This window comes from Leptodactylus fuscus, chromosome 8 (assembly GCF_031893055.1).
Source record: "Leptodactylus fuscus isolate aLepFus1 chromosome 8, aLepFus1.hap2, whole genome shotgun sequence".
Taxonomy (NCBI): Eukaryota; Metazoa; Chordata; class Amphibia; order Anura; family Leptodactylidae; genus Leptodactylus; species Leptodactylus fuscus.
Window position 1 is genome coordinate 98,107,834 of NC_134272.1, and position 23,341 is coordinate 98,131,174.

Below are 23,341 nucleotides of genomic sequence, written 5' to 3' on the forward strand. Positions count from 1 at the left end.
TTAATATTAGGCAGTGTAACCTTACACTAGACAGTCTTATACTACACCAGATTTATCACAGTGACTGATATAGTGTGTGAAACATTGTACAGATTACTAATCCTGTGTAATATTAGGCAGTGTAACCTTAGACTAGACAGTCTTATACTACACCAGATTTATCACAGTGACTGATATAGTGTGTGAAACATTGTACAGATTACTAATCCTGTGTAATATTAGGCAGTGTAACCTTACACTAGACAGTCTTATACTACACCAGATTTATCACAGTGACTGATACTGGATGATACATTGTACAGATTACTAATCCTGTGTAATATTAGGCAGTGTAACCTTAGACTAGACAGTCTTATACTACACCAGATTTATCACAGTGACTGATACTGGATGATACATTGTACAGATTACTAATCCTGTGTAATATTAGGCAGTGTAACCTTACACTAGACAGTCTTATACTACACCAGATTTATCACAGTGACTGATACTGGATGATACATTGTACAGATTACTAATCCTGTGTAATATTAGGCAGTGTAACCTTACACTAGACAGTCTTATACTACACCAGATTTATCACAGTGACTGATACTGGATGATACATTGTACAGATTACTAATCCTGTGTAATATTAGGCAGTGTAACCTTAGACTAGACAGTCTTATACTACACCAGATTTATCACAGTGACTGATACTGGATGATACATTGTACAGATTACTAATCCTGTGTAATATTAGGCAGTGTAACCTTACACTAGACAGTCTTATACTACACCAGATTTATCACAGTGACTGATACTGGATGATACATTGTACAGATTACTAATCCTGTGTAATATTAGACAGTGTAACCTTAGACTAGACAGTCTTATACTACACCAGATTTATCACAGTGACTGATACTGGATGATACATTGTACAGATTACTAATCCTGTGTAATATTAGACAGTGTAACCTTATACTAGTCAGACTTATACTACACCAGATTTATCACAGTGACTGATACTGGATGATACATTGTTCAGATTACTAATCCTGTGTAATATTAGGCAGTGTAACTTTACACTAGACAGTCTTATACTGTACAGATTTATCACAGTGACTGATACTGGATGATACAGTGTACAGATTACTAATCCTGTGTAATATTAGACAGTGTAACCTTAGACTAGACAGTCTTATACTGTACAGATTTATCACAGTGACTGATACTGGATGATACATTGTACAGATTACTAATCCTGTGTAATATCAGACAGTGTAAACTTATACTAGTCAGACTTATACTACACCAGATTTATCACAGTGACTGATACTGGATGATACATTGTACAGATTACTAATCCTGTGTAATATTAGGCAGTGTAACCTTACACTAGACAGTCTTATACTGTACAGATTTATCACAGTGACTGATACTGGATGATACATTGTACAGATTACTAATCCTGTGTAATATTAGACAGTGTAACCTTAGACTAGTCAGTCTTATACTACACCAGATTTATCACAGTGACTGATACTGGATGATACATTGTACAGATTACTAATCCTGTGTAATATTAGACAGTGTAACCTTAGACTAGACAGTCTTATACTACACCAGATTTATCACAGTGACTGATACTGGATGATACATTGTACAGATTACTAATCCTGTGTAATATTAGACAGTGTAACTTAGACTAGACAGTCTTATCAGTCACAGTGATAAATCTGGTGTAGAATACTGGATGATACATTGTACAGATTACCAATCCTCTGTAATTTCTGAAGGTAGGCATATATATATATATATATATATATATATATATATATATATATATATATATATAGAGAGAGAGAGAAATGGAGTGTTAGATGCAAAATAGATGGAGAACAGAACACAATGTAAATAAACAGTAAAAAAAACATATATATCAGTTCACAGGAAAGTTCTCTGTTTATTTACATTGTGTTCTGTTCTCCATCTATTTTGCATCTAACACTCCATTTCTCTCTGCATATACAGTGTGTGTGTATATATATATATATATATATATATATATATATATATATATATATATATATATACAGTCCTATGAAAAAGTTTGGGCACCCCTATTAATCTTAATCATTTTTTGTTCTAAATATTTTGGTGTTTGCAGCAGCCATTTCAGTTTGATATATCTAATAACTGATGGACACAGTAATATTTCAGGATTGAAATGAGGTTTATTGTACTAACAGAAAATGTGCAATATGCATTAAACCAAAATTTGACCGGTGCAAAAGTATGGGCACCTCAACAGAAAAGTGACATTAATATTTAGTAGATCCTCCTTTTGCAAAGATAACAGCCTCTAGTCGCTTCCTGTAGCTTTTAATCAGTTCCTGGATCCTGGATAAAGGTATTTTGGACAAACAATTCAAGTTCAGTTCAGTTAGATGGTCGCCGAGCATGGACAGCCCGCTTCAAATCATCCCACAGATGTTCAATGATATTCAGGTCTGGGGACTGGGATGGCCATTCCAGAACATTGTCATTGTTCCTCTGCATGAATGCCTGAGGATTTGGAGCGGTGTTTTGGATCATTGTCTTGCTGAAATATCCATCCCCGGCGTAACTTCAACTTCGTCACTGATTCTTGAACATTATTCTCAAGAATCTGCTGATACTGAGTGGAATCCATGTGACTCTCAACTTTACCAAGATTCCCGGTGCCGGCATTGGCCACACAGCCCCAAAGCATGATGGAACCTCCACCAAATTTTACAGTGGGTAGCATGTGTTTTTCTTGGAATGCTGTTTCTTTTTGGACGCTATGCATAACGCCTTTTTTTATAACCAAACAACTCAATTTTTGTTTCCAAAATGAAGCTGGCTTGTCCAAATGTGCTTTTTCATACCTCAGGCAACTCTATTTGTGGCGTACGTGCAGAAACGGCTTCTTTCTCATCACTCTCCCATACAGCTTCTCCTTGTGCAAAGTGCGCTGTATAGTTGACCGATGCACAGTGACACCATCTGCAGCAAGATGATGCTGCAGCTCTTTGGAGGTGTCTGTGGATTGTCCTTGACTGTTCTCACCATTCTTCTTCTCTGCCTTTCTGATATTTTTCTTGGCTTGCCACTTCTGGGCTTAACAAGAACTGTCCCTGTGCTCTTCCATTTCCTTACTATGTTCCTCACAGTGGAAACTGACAGGTTAAATCTCTGAGACAACGTTTTGTCTCCTTCCCCTGAACAACTATGTTGAACAATCTTTGTTTTCAGATCATTTGAGAGCGGGCTGTCCATGTTCGGCAACCATCAAACTTAACTGAACTTAAATTGTTTGTCCAAAATCCCTTCATCCAGGATCCAGGAACTGATTAAAAGCTACAGGAAGCGACTAGAGGCTGTTATCTTTGCAAAAGGAGGATCTACTAAATATTAATGTCACTTTTCTGTTGAGGTGCCCATATTTTTGCATCGGTCAAATTTTGGTTTAATGCATATTGCGCATTTTCTGTTAGTACAATAAACCTCATTTCAATCCTGAAATATTACTGTGTCCATCAGTTATTAGATATATCAAACTGAAATGGCTGCTGCAAACACCAAAATATTTAGAACAAAAAATGATTAAGATTAATAGGGGTGCCCAAACTTTTTCATAGGACTGTATATATGATTGGGATTGTTTAGTTTGCAGAAGAGAAGGCTGAGGGGAGATTTAATAGCAGTCTACAAATATCTGAAAGGTAGTCACAGTGCAGAGGGATCTCCCCTATTCTCATTAGCACAAGGAAGTACAAGAAGCAATGGGATGAAACGAAAGGGAAAGAGATACAGATTAGACATTAGGAAAAACTTTCTGACAGTGAGGGGAGTGAGAGAGTGGAATAGGCTGCCACGGGAGGTGGTGGGCGCTCCATCAATGGAAATCTTCAAGCGGAATCTGGAGAAACATATAGCTGGGATGATTTAGGAAAACCTGCACTCGCAGGGGGTTGGACCCGATGGCCCTTGAGGTCCCTTCCAACTCTACCATAAGAAAAATAAATAAATAAAATACGCCTACCTTCAGAAATTGTGTTATACCATCCTGATGAAGGGACCTCTATAGAGTCTCGAAAGCTCGATATGTCATCAAAAAACTTTTTCAGTTAGCCATTAAAAAAGGAATCAACTACTGAGGATTTCTCTCAAAAAATTTATTTCATTTCATATCCACTGGCTAACACGGTACAAGGACATATTTTTTCTTGTGTAATATTAGACAGTGTAACCTTATACTAGTCAGACTTATACTACACCAGATTATATTATATATATTGTATTATCTCTGTACTGTGACATCACTGTGTGTATTATCTCTGTACTGTGACATCACTGTGTGTATTATCTCTGTACTGTGACATCACTGTGTGTATTATCCCTGTACTGTGACATCACTGTGTGTATTATCCCTGTACTGTGACATCACTGTGTGTATTATCCCTGTACTGTGACATCACTGTGTGTATTATCTCTGTACTGTGACATCACTGTGTGTATTATCCTGTACTGTGACATCACTGTGTGTATTATCTCTGTACTGTGACATCACTGTGTGTATTATCCCTGTACTGTGACATCACTGTGTGTATTATCTCTGTACTGTGACATCACTGTGTGTATTATCCTGTACTGTGACATCACTGTGTGTATTATCCCTGTACTGTGACATCACTGTGTGTATTATCCTGTACTGTGACATCACTGTGTGTATTATCCTGTACTGTGACATCACTGTGTGTATTATCTCTGTACTGTGACATCACTGTGTGTATTATCCTGTACTGTGACATCACTGTGTGTATTATCCCTGTACTGTGACATCACTGTGTGTATTATCCCTGTACTGTGACGTCGCTGTGTGTATTATCTCTGTACTGTGACATCACTGTGTGTATTATCTCTGTACTGTGACATCACTGTGTGTATTATCTCTGTACTGTGACATCACTGTGTGTATTATCTCTGTACTGTGACATCACTGTGTGTATTATCTATGTACTGTGACATCACTGTGTGTATTATCCTGTACAGTGACATCACTGTGTGTATTATCCCTGTACTGTGACATCACTGTGTGTATTATCCTGTACTGTGACATCACTGTGTGTATTATCTCTGTTCTGTGACATCACTGTGTGTATTATCCTGTACTGTGACATCACTGTGTGTATTATCCTGTACTGTGACATCACTGTGTGTATTATCCTGTACTGTGACATCACTGTGTGTATTATCCTGTACTGTGACATCACTGTGTGTATTATCCTGTACTGTGACATCACTGTGTGTATTATCCTGTACTGTGACATCACTGTGTGTATTATCTCTGTTCTGTGACATCACTGTGTGTATTATCTCTGTACTGTGACATCACTGTGTGTATTATCTCTGTACTGTGACATCACTGTGTGTATTATCTATGTACTGTGACATCACTGTGTGTATTATCTCTGTACTGTGACATCACTGTGTGTATTATCCTGTACTGTGACATCACTGTGTGTATTATCCTGTACTGTGACATCACTGTGTGTATTATCCTGTACTGTGACATCACTGTGTGTATTATCCTGTACTGTGACATCACTGTGTGTATTATCCTGTACTGTGACATCACTGTGTGTATTATCTCTGTACTGTGACATCACTGTGTGTATTATCTCTGTACTGTGACATCACTGTGTGTATTATCTCTGTACTGTGACATCACTGTGTGTATTATCCCTGTACTGTGACATCACTGTGTGTATTATCCCTGTACTGTGACATCACTGTGTGTATTATCTCTGTACTGTGACATCACTGTGTGTATTATCTCTGTACTGTGACATCACTGTGTGTATTATCTCTGTACTGTGACATCACTGTGTGTATTATCTCTGTACTGTGACATCACTGTGTGTATTATCTATGTACTGTGACATCACTGTGTGTATTATCCTGTACAGTGACATCACTGTGTGTATTATCCCTGTACTGTGACATCACTGTGTGTATTATCCTGTACTGTGACATCACTGTGTGTATTATCCTGTACTGTGACATCACTGTGTGTATTATCCTGTACTGTGACATCACTGTGTGTATTATCTCTGTACTGTGACATCACTGTGTGTATTATCTCTGTACTGTGACATCACTGTGTGTATTATCTCTGTACTGTGACATCACTGTGTGTATTATCTCTGTACTGTGACATCACTGTGTGTATTATCCTGTACTGTGACATCACTGTGTGTATTATCCCTGTACTGTGACATCACTGTGTGTATTATCCCTGTACTGTGACATCACTGTGTGTATTATCTCTGTACTGTGACATCACTGTGTGTATTATCTCTGTACTGTGACATCACTGTGTGTATTATCTCTGTACTGTGACATCACTGTGTGTATTATCCTGTACTGTGACATCACTGTGTGTATTATCCCTGTACTGTGACATCACTGTGTGTATTATCCTGTACTGTGACATCACTGTGTGTATTATCCTGTACTGTGACATCACTGTGTGTATTATCTCTGTACTGTGACATCACTGTGTGTATTATCTCTGTACTGTGACATCACTGTGTGTATTATCTCTGTACTGTGACATCACTGTGTGTATTATCCTGTACTGTGACATCACTGTGTGTATTATCCCTGTACTGTGACATCACTGTGTGTATTATCCCTGTACTGTGACATCACTGTGTGTATTATCTCTGTACTGTGACATCACTGTGTGTATTACCCTGTACTGTGACATCACTGTGTGTATTATCCCTGTACTGTGACATCACTGTGTGTATTATCCTGTACTGTGACATCACTGTGTGTATTATCTCTGTACTGTGACATCACTGTGTGTATTATCCTGTACTGTGACATCACTGTGTGTATTATCCTGTACTGTGACATCACTGTGTGTATTATCTCTGTACTGTGACATCACTGTGTGTATTATCTCTGTACTGTGACATCACTGTGTGTATTATCCTGTACTGTGACATCACTGTGTGTATTATCCTGTACTGTGACATCACTGTGTGTATTATCCTGTACTGTGACATCACTGTGTGTATTATCTCTGTACTGTGACATCACTGTGTGTATTATCCTGTACTGTGACATCACTGTGTGTATTATCCTGTACTGTGACATCACTGTGTATTATCTCTGTACTGTGACATCACTGTGTGTATTATCCCTGTACTGTGACATCACTGTGTGTATTATCCCTGTACTGTGACATCACTGTGTGTATTATCCCTGTACTGTGACATCACTGTGTGTATTATCCTGTACTGTGACATCACTGTGTGTATTATCCTGTACTGTGACATCACTGTGTGTTTTATCTCTGTACTGTGACATCACTGTGTGTATTGTCCTGTACTGTGACATCACTGTGTGTATTATCTCTGTACTGTGACATCACTGTGTGTATTATCCTGTACTGTGACATCACTGTGTGTTTTATCCCTGTACTGTGACATCACTGTGTGTATTATCTCTGTACTGTGACATCACTGTGTGTATTATCCTGTACTGTGACATCACTGTGTGTTTTATCTCTGTACTGTGACATCACTGTGTGTATTGTCCTGTACTGTGACATCACTGTGTGTATTATCTCTGTACTGTGACATCACTGTGTGTATTATCCTGTACTGTGACATCACTGTGTGTTTTATCCCTGTACTGTGACATCACTGTGTGTATTATCCCTGTACTGTGACATCACTGTGTGTATTATCTCTGTACTGTGACATCACTGTGTGTATTGTCCTGTACTGTGACATCACTGTGTGTATTATCTCTGTACTGTGACATCACTGTGTGTATTATCCTGTACTGTGACATCACTGTGTGTTTTATCCCTGTACTGTGACATCACTGTGTGTATTATCTCTGTACTGTGACATCACTGTGTGTATTGTCCTGTACTGTGACATCACTGTGTGTATTATCCTGTACTGTGACATCACTGTGTGTATTATCCTGTACTGTGACATCACTGTGTATTATCTCTGTACTGTGACATCACTGTGTGTATTATCCCTGTACTGTGACATCACTGTGTGTATTATCCCTGTACTGTGACATCACTGTGTGTATTATCCTGTACTGTGACATCACTGTGTGTATTATCCTGTACTGTGACATCACTGTGTGTTTTATCCCTGTACTGTGACATCACTGTGTGTATTATCTCTGTACTGTGACATCACTGTGTGTATTGTCCTGTACTGTGACATCACTGTGTGTATTATCCTGTACTGTGACATCACTGTGTGTATTATCTCTGTACTGTGACATCACTGTGTGTATTATCCTGTACTGTGACATCACTGTGTGTATTATCTCTGTACTGTGACATCACTGTGTGTATTATCTCTGTACTGTGTGATATTAGGGGGAGATTGGTGTCAGACACTACTATTGCGCAGATTTGGGGTGTCAGTGACCACTTCCCACCATCAGACGCTCGGACTCCACTTTACCTGACCTCTCTCTTCTTCCAGGTCTTCCACTTCTCCTTCACGGCCTCCTACGTCATCTATAACATCCACACCAGGTACTCGCATTGCTCTGGGCGTGTCTCACAGACATGTCCTGCGTTTCGGAGGATTGATGTGTAATATTTGTGATTTAGGGAAGTTTGGGAGCTGAACCCCCCAGAAGTCGAGGACTCGGTGCTTCAGCATGCGGCGTGGGGTGTCCAGGGGCAGCAGCTGGTAAGATCCTGTATATAATCTATAGGTAAATGAAGGGTTGGGGGCCATGGGTGGGTCATGGATGGCGGCAGCAGAAGGTTTCTTTTAGGAGGAGGCCCCAAGAATTCGGAGCTGACCTCCAGGAGTCTTCACCTGACCATTACACCAGAATGACGGGGGCCCACATAATGCAAAAAGCTAAACTCGCAGCATCTGCCAAGGAGTCTAGGCTGTCACTGATGTGCATTCACCTGCGTCTGCTGTCTGCCTGATGTGGACATGCACTGACTTAATAATGCCGCCATATACTGACTAATACTGCCATATACTGACTGGATAATAACTCCATATACTAACTGAGTAATACCGCCATATACTGACTAATACCGCCATATACTGACTGAATAATAACTCCATATACTGACTGAGTAATACCGCCATATACTGACTGAATAATACTTCCATATACTGACTGAATAATAACTCCATATACTGACTAATACTTCCATATACTGACTGAGTAATACCGCCATACACTGACTGAATAATAACTCCATATACTAACTGAGTAATACCGCCATATACTGACTAATACTGCCATATACTGACTGGATAATAACTCCATATACTAACTGAGTAATACCGCCATATACTGACTAATACTGCCATATACTGACTGAGTAATACCGCCATATACTGACTGAATAATAACTCCATATACTGACTGAGTAATACCGCCATATACTGACTGAATAATAACTCCATATACTGACTGAGTAATACCGCCATATACTGACTGAATAATACTTCCATATACTGACTGAATAATAACTCCATATACTGACTAATACTTCCATATACTGACTGAGTAATACCGCCATACACTGACTGAATAATAACTCCATATACTGACTGAGTAATACCACCATATACTGACTGAATAATAACTCCATATACTGACTAATACCGCCATATAATAACTCCATATACTGACTGAATAATAACTCCATATACTGACTGAGTAATACTTCCATATACTGACTGAATAATACTTCCATATACTGACTGAATAATAACTCCATATACTGACTAAAACTTCCATATACTGACTGAATAATAACTCCATATACTGACTGAGTAATACCGCCATACACTGACTGAATAATAACTCCATATACTGACTGAATAATACTTCCATATACTGAGTAATAACTCCATATACTGACTGAATAATACTTCCATATACTGACTGAGTAATACCGCCATACACTGACTGAGTAATACCACCATATACTGACTGAATAATAACTCCATATACTGACTAATACCGCCATATAATAACTCCATATACTGACTGAATAATACTTCCATATACTTACATATACCCTGTGTGTTCTCACTGAGAGACTGTAACCATACACTGTGTGTGCTCACTGAGAGACTGTAACCATACCCTGTGTGCTCACCGAGAGACTGTAACCATACACTGTGTGTTCTCACTGAGAGACTGTAACCATACACTGTGTGTGCTCACTGAGACTGTAACCATACCCTGTGTGCTCACCGAGAGACTGTAACCATACACTGTGTGTACTCACCGAGAGGCTGTAACCATACACTGTGTGTACTCACTGAGAGACTGTAACCATACACTGTGTGTCCCCACCGAGAGACTGTAACCATACACTGTGTGCTCACTGAGAGACTGTAACCATACACTGTGTGTACTCACCGAGAGGCTGTAACCATACACTGTGTGTACTCACTGAGAGACTGTAACCATACACTGTGTGCCCTCACCGAGAGACTGTAACCATACACTGTGTGCCCTCACTGAGAGACTGTAACCATACACTGTGTGTACTCACTGAGAGACTGTAACCATACACTGTGTGTACTCACTGAGAGACTGTAACCATACACTGTGTGTACTCACTGAGAGACTGTAACCATACACTGTGTGTACTCACTGAGAGACTGTAACCATACACTGTGTGTACTCACTGAGAGACTGTAACCATACACTGTGTGCTCACTGAGAGACTGTAACCATACACTGTGTGTACTCACTGAGAGGCTGTAACCATACACTGTGTGTACTCACCGAGAAACTGTAACCATACACTGTGTGCTCACCGAGAGACTGTAACCATACACTGTGTGCTCACTGAGAGACTGTAACCATACACTGTGTGTGCTCACCGAGAGACTGTAACCATACACTGTGTACTCACTGAGAGACTGTAACCATACACTGTGTGCTCACCGAGAGACTGTAACCATACACTGTGTGCTCACTGAGAGACTGTAACCATACACTGTGTGCTCACCGACAGACTGTAACCATACACTGTGTGCTCACTGAGACTGTAACCATACACTGTGTGTCCTCACTGAGAGACTGTAACCATACCCTGTGTGCTCACCGACAGACTGTAACCATACACTGTGTGTACTCACCGAGAGACTGTAACCATACACTGTGTGCTCACTGAGAGACTGTAACCATACACTGTGTGTACTCACCGAGAGACTGTAACCATACACTGTGTGTCCTCACCGAGAGACTGTAACCATACACTGTGTGTACTCACCGAGAAACTGTAACCATACACTGTGTGCTCACCGAGAGACTGTAACCATACACTGTGTGCTCACTGAGACTGTAACCATACACTGTGTGCTCACTGAGAGACTGTAACCATACACTGTGTGTACTCACCGAGAAACTGTAACCATACACTGTGTGCTCACCGAGAGACTGTAACCATACACTGTGTGCTCACTGAGACTGTAACCATACACTGTGTGCTCACTGAGAGACTGTAACCATACACTGTGTGCTCACCGAGAGACTGTAACCATACACTGTGTGCTCACTGAGACTGTAACCATACACTGTGTGCTCACTGAGAGACTGTAACCATACACTGTGTGCTCACCGAGAGACTGTAACCATACACTGTGTGCTCACCGAGAGACTGTAACCATACACTGTGTGCTCACCGAGAGACTGTAACCATACACTGTGTGCTCACTGAGAGACTGTAACCATACACTGTGTGTACTCACTGAGAGACTGTAACCATACACTGTGTGCTCACTGAGAGACTGTAACCATACACTGTGTGTACTCACTGAGAGACTGTAACCATACACTGTGTGCTCACTGAGAGACTGTAACCATACACTGTGTGTACTCACCGAGAGACTGTAACCATACACTGTGTGTCCTCACCGAGAGACTGTAACCATACACTGTGTGTCCTCACTGAGAGACTGTAACCATACACTGTGTGCTCACTGAGAGACTGTAACCATACACTGTGTGCTCACTGAGAGACTGTAACCATACACTGTGCCCTCACTGAGAGACTGTAACCATACACTGTGTGCTCACTGAGAGACTGTAACCATACACTGTGTGCTCACCGACAGACTGTAACCATACACTGTGTGCTCACCGACAGACTGTAACCATACACTGTGTCCTCACCGAGAGACTGTAACCATACACTGTGTGCTCACTGAGAGACTGTAACCATACACTGTGTGCTCACTGAGAGACTGTAACCATACACTGTGTGCTCACTGAGAGACTGTAACCATACACTGTGTGCTCACTGAGAGACTGTAACCATACACTGTGTGCTCACTGAGAGACTGTAACCATACACTGTATGTCCTCACCGAGAGACTGTAACCATACACTGTGTGTACTCACCGAGAGACTGTAACCATACACTGTGTGCTCACTGAGAGACTGTAACCATACACTGTGTGTACTCACTGAGAGACTGTAACCATACACTGTGTGCTCACTGAGAGACTGTAACCATACACTGTGTGCTCACCGACAGACTGTAACCATACACTGTGTGTACTCACCGAGAGACTGTAACCATACACTGTGTGTCCTCACTGAGAGACTGTAACCATACACTGTGTGTACTCACCGAGAGACTGTAACCATACACTGTGTGTACTCACCGAGAGACTGTAACCATACACTGTGTGCTCACTGAGAGACTGTAACCATACACTGTGTGTCCTCACTGAGATACTGTAACCATACACTGTGTACTCACTGAGAGACTGTAACCATACACTGTGTGCTCACCGAGAGACTGTAACCATACACTGTGTGCTCACTGAGACTGTAACCATACACTGTGTGCTCACTGAGAGACTGTAACCATACACTGTGTGTACTCACCGAGAAACTGTAACCATACACTGTGTGCTCACCGAGAGACTGTAACCATACACTGTGTGCTCACTGAGACTGTAACCATACACTGTGTGCTCACTGAGAGACTGTAACCATACACTGTGTGCTCACCGAGAGACTGTAACCATACACTGTGTGCTCACTGAGACTGTAACCATACACTGTGTGCTCACTGAGAGACTGTAACCATACACTGTGTGCTCACCGAGAGACTGTAACCATACACTGTGTGCTCACCGAGAGACTGTAACCATACACTGTGTGCTCACCGAGAGACTGTAACCATACACTGTGTGCTCACTGAGAGACTGTAACCATACACTGTGTGTACTCACTGAGAGACTGTAACCATACACTGTGTGTACTCACTGAGAGACTGTAACCATACACTGTGTGCTCACTGAGAGACTGTAACCATACACTGTGTGTACTCACCGAGAGACTGTAACCATACACTGTGTGTCCTCACCGAGAGACTGTAACCATACACTGTGTGTCCTCACTGAGAGACTGTAACCATACACTGTGTGCTCACTGAGAGACTGTAACCATACACTGTGTGCTCACCGAGAGACTGTAACCATACACTGTGTGCTCACCGAGAGACTGTAACCATACACTGTGTGCTCACTGAGAGACTGTAACCATACACTGTGTGTACTCACTGAGAGACTGTAACCATACACTGTGTGTACTCACTGAGAGACTGTAACCATACACTGTGTGCTCACTGAGAGACTGTAACCATACACTGTGTGTACTCACCGAGAGACTGTAACCATACACTGTGTGTCCTCACCGAGAGACTGTAACCATACACTGTGTGTCCTCACTGAGAGACTGTAACCATACACTGTGTGCTCACTGAGAGACTGTAACCATACACTGTGTGCTCACTGAGAGACTGTAACCATACACTGTGCCCTCACTGAGAGACTGTAACCATACACTGTGTGCTCACTGAGAGACTGTAACCATACACTGTGTGCTCACCGACAGACTGTAACCATACACTGTGTGCTCACCGACAGACTGTAACCATACACTGTGTCCTCACCGAGAGACTGTAACCATACACTGTGTGCTCACTGAGAGACTGTAACCATACACTGTGTGCTCACTGAGAGACTGTAACCATACACTGTGTGCTCACTGAGAGACTGTAACCATACACTGTGTGCTCACTGAGAGACTGTAACCATACACTGTGTGCTCACTGAGAGACTGTAACCATACACTGTGTGTACTCACCGAGAGACTGTAACCATACACTGTGTGTCCTCACCGAGAGACTGTAACCATACACTGTGTGTCCTCACTGAGAGACTGTAACCATACACTGTGTGCTCACTGAGAGACTGTAACCATACACTGTGCCCTCACTGAGAGACTGTAACCATACACTGTGTGCTCACTGAGAGACTGTAACCATACACTGTGTGCTCACCGACAGACTGTAACCATACACTGTGTGCTCACCGACAGACTGTAACCATACACTGTGTCCTCACCGAGAGACTGTAACCATACACTGTGTGCTCACTGAGAGACTGTAACCATACACTGTGTGCTCACTGAGAGACTGTAACCATACACTGTGTGCTCACTGAGAGACTGTAACCATACACTGTGTGCTCACTGAGAGACTGTAACCATACACTGTATGTCCTCACCGAGAGACTGTAACCATACACTGTGTGTACTCACCGAGAGACTGTAACCATACACTGTGTGTACTCACCGAGAGACTGTAACCATACACTGTGTGCTCACTGAGAGACTGTAACCATACACTGTGTGTACTCACCGAGAGACTGTAACCATACACTGTGTGTACTCACCGAGAGACTGTAACCATACACTGTGTCCTCACTGAGAGACTGTAACCATAACATTCTCTTCCACCATGTTGTCCAGGTCTGGCCTAGTCACCGCCATGCTCTCTGCCGTTAGAAGACTTTACAATCCTTGTTCCCGATGCATCTACGTTGTGTCATCAGCTATAGGGGAACTGCAACAAATTCATCACTTACTTATTCTCAAGTTGGACGGCAGGATTGGGTCCGGGACGGCAGGATTGGGTCCGGGACGGCAGGATTGGGTCCGGGACGGCAGGATTGGGTCCGGGACGGCAGGATTGGGTCCGGGATGGCAGAGTAATCCTCTTTGTTGTTGAGCATATCACTGAGGGCACGTACAGTGTAACCCTGCACTGCGTGGCCTCCAGTATATGATGACTGCGGCTCCTCCTCTTCGGCTTCTTAGTCCGTCTTATACTTTTCTTCCAGCTCTTCATCTTTGAGAATAATATTTATTACCGGCCGGATGTTCGGAGCAGCTCGCTGCGGCTGACGTCCTCAGGAAAGGAGGGGATCATCTGCAACGGCCTCTCAGACTGGCTTTATGAAGGTAAGTGACTGGGGCAGGGAGCTGACACTCTATCATCCATTCAGGGTTGGGGTTAGGGGGAAAAATTGGACAATTGCCCAGGGCCCCCGCCTGCGAAGAGGCCCCCAAGGTCCTGAGCATCAGGCTATTAACCAATACAGTTACAGGAGGTGAAAGGTCCCTGCTCTGCCATAAAGGACCGCCAGTAGTGCACAGGACGATGCGGTGCAGGTGGAGTGATGACATCACTACATGGCGCCCCCTAAGGACCGCCAGTAGTGCACAGGACGATGCGGTGCAGGTGGAGTGATGACATCACTAGACATCTCCAGAATACACCCTTTCCTTACCAGAGATACACTAAAGACACTTATTGTCTCTCTGATTCATTCTCGCCTTGACTACTGTAACTCCTTACTAATCCGTCTTCCCCTCACTAAACTCTCCCCTCTACAATCTATTCTGAATGCAGCGGCCAGGCTCATCTATCAGGCTAGACGCTACAGCGAGGCCTCTGGTTTGTGCCGGTCACTACAGTGAGGCCTCTGGTCTGTGCCGGTCACTACAGCGAGGCCTCCGGTCTGTGCCGGTCACTACAGCGAGGCCTCCGGTCTGTGCCGGTCACTACAGCGAGGCCTCTGGTCTGTGCCGGTCACTACAGCGAGGCCTCCGGTCTGTGCCGGTCACTACAGTGAGGCCTCCGGTCTGTGCCGGTCACTACAGCGAGGCCTCCGGTCTGTGCCGGTCACTACAGCGAGGCCTCTGGTCTGTGCCGGTCACTACAGTGAGGCCTCCGGTCTGTGCCGGTCACTACAGCGAGGCCTCCGGTCTGTGCCGGTCACTACAGCGAGGCCTCCGGTCTGTGCCGGTCACTACAGCGAGGCCTCCGGTCTGTGCCGGTCACTACAGCGAGGCCTCCGGTCTGTGCCGGTCACTACAGCGAGGCCTCCGGTCCGTGCCGGTCACTACAGCGAGGCCTCCGGTCCGTGCCGGTCACTACAGCGAGGCCTCCGGTCCGTGCCGGTCACTACAGCGAGGCCTCCGGTCTGTGCCGGTCACTACAGCGAGGCCTCCGGTCTGTGCCGGTCACTACAGCGAGGCCTCCGGTCTGTGCCGGTCACTACAGCGAGGCCTCCGGTCTGTGCCGGTCACTACAGCGAGGCCTCCGGCCTGTGCCGGTCACTACATTGGCTGCCTATTCATTATAGAATAAAATATAAAGTTCTCCCCCTCCCCCACAAGGCTCTCCATAATGCCGCACCTCCCTACATTTCTTCCCTCATCTCTGTCTACCGCCCAACCCCCGCTCTCCGCTCACTCAATGACCTAACACTTCCATCCTCTATTATCAGAACCTCCCCCGCTCGTATACAAGACTTCTCCCGAGCTGCACCACTTCTCTGGAATGTTCTACCCCGGACAATCAGAGGAACTCCCAATTTCTACAGCTTTAAGCGCAAACTAAAGACGCATCTTATCAGAGCGGCCGATCACAATGTCTAACGTAAACCCTTCCCCCTCCTCTGTCCCCGCCCCCACATTACCCGTATGTAATAAACTTACCTACATCCACGACCTTTTCATTCTCAATGATTTTACATTTCTTGGTCTCACTGAAACATGGCTGACCCCCTCAGACACCGCCTCCCCCGCCGCCCTCTCCTATGGAGGTCTGCAATTCTCACATACTCCCCGCCCCAACAGCAAACCTGGTGGAGGTGTAGGCGTCCTCCTGTCAGACAAGTGTTCATTTGCCCCTATCCAGGCGCTACCTGCCCTTAACTCCCCATCCTTTGAAGTGCACTCTGTTCGTATCTACTCACCCTCCAACCTCCGACTGGCCATCATATATCGACCGCCGGGACCTACCGCTGCCTTCATCGACCACTTCACCACCTGGCTCACACACTTCCTATCTACAGACACCCCCACCATCATCATGGGTGACCTCAACATCCCCATTACACAGACCACCCCTCCGCCTCCAGTCTCCTATCCCTCACCGCCTCCTTTGGTCTCTCCCAATGGTCCTCCTCTGCCACCCACATAAAGGGGGCACACTAGACCTAATATTCACCCGCCTCTGCTCCATATGCAACCTCTCTAACTCTCCATCCACGCTCTCGGACCACAACCTGCTGACATTCTCTGCCCTCTCCTCTCCAATAGACACCCCAACCTCTAAACCAATGCGCCCCCACAGGAACCTCCACCGCCTTGACACCTGCACCCTCTCAGACTCTCTCCTACCACTCGCTGACATCTCCTCACTCCAGGACACAGATGCCGCTGCTGCCTTCTATAATACCACCATTACCTCAGCCCTGGACTCTGTGGCCCCCTACACCAGAGCCCGACCAACCAATAGACAACCCTGGCACACCGACCTGACTAAAAAACTGAGACGTGCCTCGCGGGTTGCAGAACGCCTCTGGAAGAAAAGCCACTCCCAGGAGGATTTCCTCAGGTACAAAGAGGCAGTGCTCGCATTTAAGAACGCACTCACCGCCGCCAAGCAGGTCTACTTCACCACACTCATATCCGCACTCTCTCGCAACCCCAAACAACTATTCTCCACCTTCAACTCCCTCCTCCGTCCTCCCGCCCCCCCTCCGACATCACTTATCTCAGCTGACGACTTCGCCTCCTACTTCAAAACTAAAATTGCCACCATCAGAGACAGCCTCACCCTACTCCCCCGACAACCCCTCTACCCAACTACTCGCTGCTCCCCATCCCTGACCTGTTTCTCCTCCATCACTGATGAAAAACTCTCCTCCCTAATCTCCAAATCCCACCTCACCTCCTGCGCGCTCGACCCGATTCAATCACATCTCATCCCCAAACTCACTGAAGTCATTACTCCAGCCCTAATCCATCTCTTCAACCTATCCCTAACCAATGGATCCTTCCCCTCTGCCTTCAAACACACCACTGTCACTCCTATACTTAAGAAACCGTCCCTGGACCCGTCCTCTCCAGCCAACTATCGTCCCATCTCACTGCTCCCATACGCCTCAAAACTTCTCGAGCAACACGTCCACTCCGAACTCTCCTCCTATCTCTCGTCCAACCTGCTCTGTGACAGACTTCAGTCAGGCTTCAGACCCCGGCACTCCACTGACACTGCCCTAACAAAAGTCACTAACGACCTGCTAACCGCCAAAGCCAAGCGCCATTACTCTGTCCTCCTCCTCCTTGACCTCTCCTCTGTCCTCCTCCTCCTCAATCTCTCCTCTGCCTTTGACACAGTTGACCACTCCCTCCTGTTAGAAATTCTCTCATCCCTTGGTATCTCAGACCTGGCCCTTTCCTGGATCTCCTCATACCTCACCGACCGCACATTCAGCGTCTCCCACTCGCACACCACCTCCTCACCTCGCCCTCTCTCTGTAGGTGTCCCCCAAGGCTCCGTCCTAGGACCCCTCCTGTTCTCCATCTACACCCTTGGCCTGGGCCAACTCATAGAATCTCACGGCTTTCAGTACCATTGCTATGCTGATGACACCCAAATATACATCTCTGGACCAGACATTACCTCCTTGTTGGCCAGAATTCCAGATTGTTTAGCAGCCGTAGCCTCCTTCCTCTCCTCCCGCTTTCTCAAACTCAACATGGAGAAAACAGAGTTTATCATCTTCAGCCCATCCTGTATGGCCCCTCCACCTGACCCATCTATCAAAGTTAATGGAACCCCACTTACCCCTGTCCCACAGGCCCGATGCCTTGGGGTAACCCTGGACTCTGACCTATCCTTCAAACCACATATTCAAACCCTCAACACCTCTTGTCGCCTCCAACTCAAGAACATCCACCGAATCCGCTCCTTCCTCACCCCAGAAACTACCAAGATGCTCGTCCAGGCCCTCATAATCTCCCGCTTAGACTACTGCAACACCCTTCTGCATGGACTCCCAGCAAACACCCTCGTCCCCCTCCAGTCCACCTTACACTGCGCTGCTCGCTTAATCCACCTCACCCCCCGATCTTCATCGGCTGCTCCCCTCTGCCAGTCCCTCCATTGGTTACCCATAGCCCAGCGAATTGAGTTCAAGCTACTAACACTAACATACAAAGCCATCCACAACCTGTCCCCTCCATATATCTCTGACCTCATCCTCACCTGTCCCCTCCATATATCTCTGACCTCACCTGTCCCCTCCATATATCTCTGACCTCATCCACACCTGTCCCCTCCATATATCTCTGACCTCACCTGTCCCCCCCATATATCTCTGACCTCATCCTCACCTGTCCCCTCCATATATCTCTGACCTCACCTGTCCCCTCCATATATCTCTGACCTCACCTGTCCCCTCCATATATCTCTGACCTCACCTGTCCCCTCCATATATCTCTGACCTCACCTGTCCCCTCCATATATCTCTGACCTCATCCACACCTGTCCCCTCCATATATCTCTGACCTCATCCTCACCTGTCCTCTCCATATATCTCTGACCTCATCCTCACCTGTCCCCTCCATATATCTCTGACCTCATCCTCACCTGTCCCCTCCATATATCTCTGACCTCACCTGTCCCCTCCATATATCTCTGACCTCATCCTCACCTGTCCCCTCCATATATCTCTGACCTCATCCTCACCTGTCCTCTCCATATATCTCTGACCTCATCTCCACCTGTCCCCTCCATATATCTCTGACCTCATCCTCACCTGTCCTCTCCATATATCTCTGACCTCATCCCCACCTGTCCCCTCCATATATCTCTGACCTCATCCTCACCTGTCCCCTCCATATATCTCTGACCTCATCCTCACCTGTCCCCTCCATATATCTCTGACCTCATCTCCCGCTACCTGCCCACACGTAACCTCAGATCCTCCAATGACCTCCTACTCCGCTCTGCCCTCATCCGCTCCTCACACAACCGTCTCCAAGACTTCTCCCGTGCATCCCCCATACTCTGGAACTCCTTACCACGACACATAAGACTGACCCCCACAATCACAGGATTCAAGAAGGCCCTGAAGACTCCCCTATTCAGGAAGGGCTACACCCCCCAATAACACTATCACCGCACCCCCATCTGTACAGTCTCCCCCTCTCCTTCTGTCTCTACCCCCTTCCCTCATAGATTGTAAGCCCTCGCGGGCAGGGCCCTCTACCCCACTGTGCCAGCCGATCACTGTTAGTATTATATCTACCTGTATATTCTGTGTACTGTATGTAACCCCCAAATGTACAGCACCATGGGATTAATGGTGCTATATAAATAAACAATAATAATAATAATAATAATAATAATAATTACCCCACATGATATGATGTCATCTCAGGGTAACTTTATATGTCCGAGCTCCATCCACATGTTACAGGACACGACTGGTGACGGCTCATAAAGTCTTATGTTTGTGTAATGACAGTCACCTCTATTACAGAAGGGTCTGACCTCTGTATAAGCAATGCCGCCCCTGCTACCTCCTATATCACCCCCTCTACCTCATAGATTGTAAGCTCTTGTGTCCCCCCTCTACCTCATAGACTGTAAGCTCTTGTGTCACCCCCTCTACCTCATAGATTGTAAGCTCTTGTGTCCCCCCTCTACCTCATAGATTGTAAGCTCTTGTGTCCCCCCCTCTACCTCATAGATTGTAAGCTCTTGTGCCCCCCCCCTCTACCTCATAGACTGTAAGCTCTTGTGTCACCCCCTCTACCTCATAGATTGTAAGCTCTTGTGTCACCCCCTCTACCTCATAGACTGTAAGCTCTTGTGTCACCCCCTCTACCTCATAGATTGTAAGCTCTTGTGTCCCCCCCTCTACCTCATAGATTGTAAGCTCTTGTGTCCCCCCCTCTACCTCATAGATTGTAAGCTCTTGTGCCCCCCCCCTCTACCTCATAGACTGTAAGCTCTTGTGTCCCCCCCTCTACCTCATAGACTGTAAGCTCTTGTGTCCCCCCTCTACCTCATAGACTGTAAGCTCTTGTGTCACCCCCTCTACCTCATAGATTGTAAGCTCTTGTGTCACCCCCTCTACCTCATAGAGTGTAAGCTCTTGTGTCACCCCCTCTACCTCATAGACTGTAAGCTCTTGTGTCACCCCCTCTACCTCATAGACTGTAAGCTCTTGTGTCACCCCCTCTACCTCATAGACTGTAAGCTCTTGTGTCACCCCCCCTCTACCTCATAGATTGTAAGACTCTTGTGTCACCCCCTCTACCTCATAGATTGTAAGCTCTTGTGTCCCCCCCTCTACCTCATAGATTGTAAGCTCTTGTGTCCCCCCTCTACCTCATAGACTGTAAGCTCTTGTGTCCCCCCCTCTACCTCATAGATTGTAAGCTCTTGTGTCCCCCCTCTACCTCATAGACTGTAAGCTCTTGTGTCCCCCCTCTACCTCATAGACTGTAAGCTCTTGTGTCACCCCCTCTACCTCATAGACTGTAAGCTCTTGTGTCACCCCCTCTACCTCATAGATTGTAAGCTCTTGTGTCACCCCCTCTACCTCATAGATTGTAAGCTCTTGTGCCCCCCCCCCTCTACCTCATAGACTGTAAGCTCTTGTGAGCAGGGCCCTCAGTCCCATTGTGTGAAATGACTTTCTCTGTAATGTCTCTTTCTGTCTGTAGTTGAACCCTATATTCTGTACAGCGCTGCGGAATATGTTGGCGCTATAGTAATAACATGTATTATTATTATCACTCCATGGCGCCCCCTATGCCTCTACTACAGAGAGAGTCTGCTGCTCTGCTCATGGTGGGAGCGCAGTCAGGGGAACACAAGATATCTGCTATAGGAGGCAAACGATTATCTATAGGGGGGGTAATATTTATATTGGGGGGGGGGTATTATACATAGGGGGACTATAATAAGAGAGGAACTGTTATATATAAGGAACACTATTATACGCTGGGACTAGTATATATATATACAAGGAGCGGCTACTATGGAAATCTATACGTGGCTGTGATATAGAAGGAGGTGTCTGTTATATAAGGGCGGGGCTATTCTATATTATATATCAGGTGGACTGTGAGAATGGGTCTGTTCTGTATAAGGGCGGAGCTATAAATCAGTATTATTATATAGGTCGCGCTATTATTTATAGGGCTATAATAAACGGGACGGCGACTATTACAGGGTGCTCTCTTATAAGATAAGATCAGATAATCCATTAATAGTCCCACTATTGGGGATACTCAGTGTGATACAGTAGTATATAGCGAGAGAGCACAATATATACAAGTACATGGGGATACTCAGTGTGATACAGTAGTATATAGCGAGAGAGAACATATATACAAGCACATGGGGATACTCAGTGTGATACAGTAGTATATAGCGAGAGAGAACATATATACAAGCGCATGGAGATACTCAGTGTGATACAGTAGTATATAGCGAGAGAGAACATATATACAAGCACATGGGGATACTCAGTGTGATACAGTAGTATATAGCGAGAGAGAACATATATACAAGCGCATGGAGATACTCAGTGTGATACAGTAGTATATAGCGAGAGAGAACATGTATACAAGCGCATGGGGATACTCGGTGTGATACAGTAGTATATAGCGAGAGAGCACATATATACAAGTACATGGGGATACTCGGTGTGATACAGTAGTATATAGCGAGAGAGAACATGTATACAAGCGCATGGGGATACTCGGTGTGATACAGTAGTATATAGCGAGAGAGCACATATATACAAGCACATGGGGATACTCGGTGTGATACAGTAGTATATAGCGAGAGAGCACATATATACAAGGCACATGGGGATACTCGGTGTGATACAGTAGTATATAGCGAGAGAGCACATATATACAAGCGCATGGGGATACTCAGTGTGATACAGTAGTATATAGCGAGAGAGAACATATATACAAGCGCATGGGGATACTCGGTGTGATACAGTAGTATATAGCGAGAGAGCACATATATACAAGCACATGGGGATACTCGGTGTGATACAGTAGTATATAGCGAGAGAGGCACATATATACAAGCGCATGGGGA

At 45.1% G+C, this 23,341-nt stretch overlaps 1 protein-coding gene across 1 annotated transcript in view; it reads left to right on the forward strand.

Moving 5' to 3' along the window:
* DPP10 (dipeptidyl peptidase like 10) overlaps positions 1-23,341 on the forward strand; it is a 206,770-nt gene that overhangs the window by 77,763 nt on the left and 105,666 nt on the right. Inside the window, exons 4-6 of the mRNA XM_075285494.1 lie at positions 8,500-8,593; positions 8,672-8,753; positions 15,252-15,372. Coding sequence (XP_075141595.1) covers positions 8,500-8,593; positions 8,672-8,753; positions 15,252-15,372 — 297 coding nt within the window. The remainder of the gene's footprint in view (positions 1-8,499; positions 8,594-8,671; positions 8,754-15,251; positions 15,373-23,341) is intronic.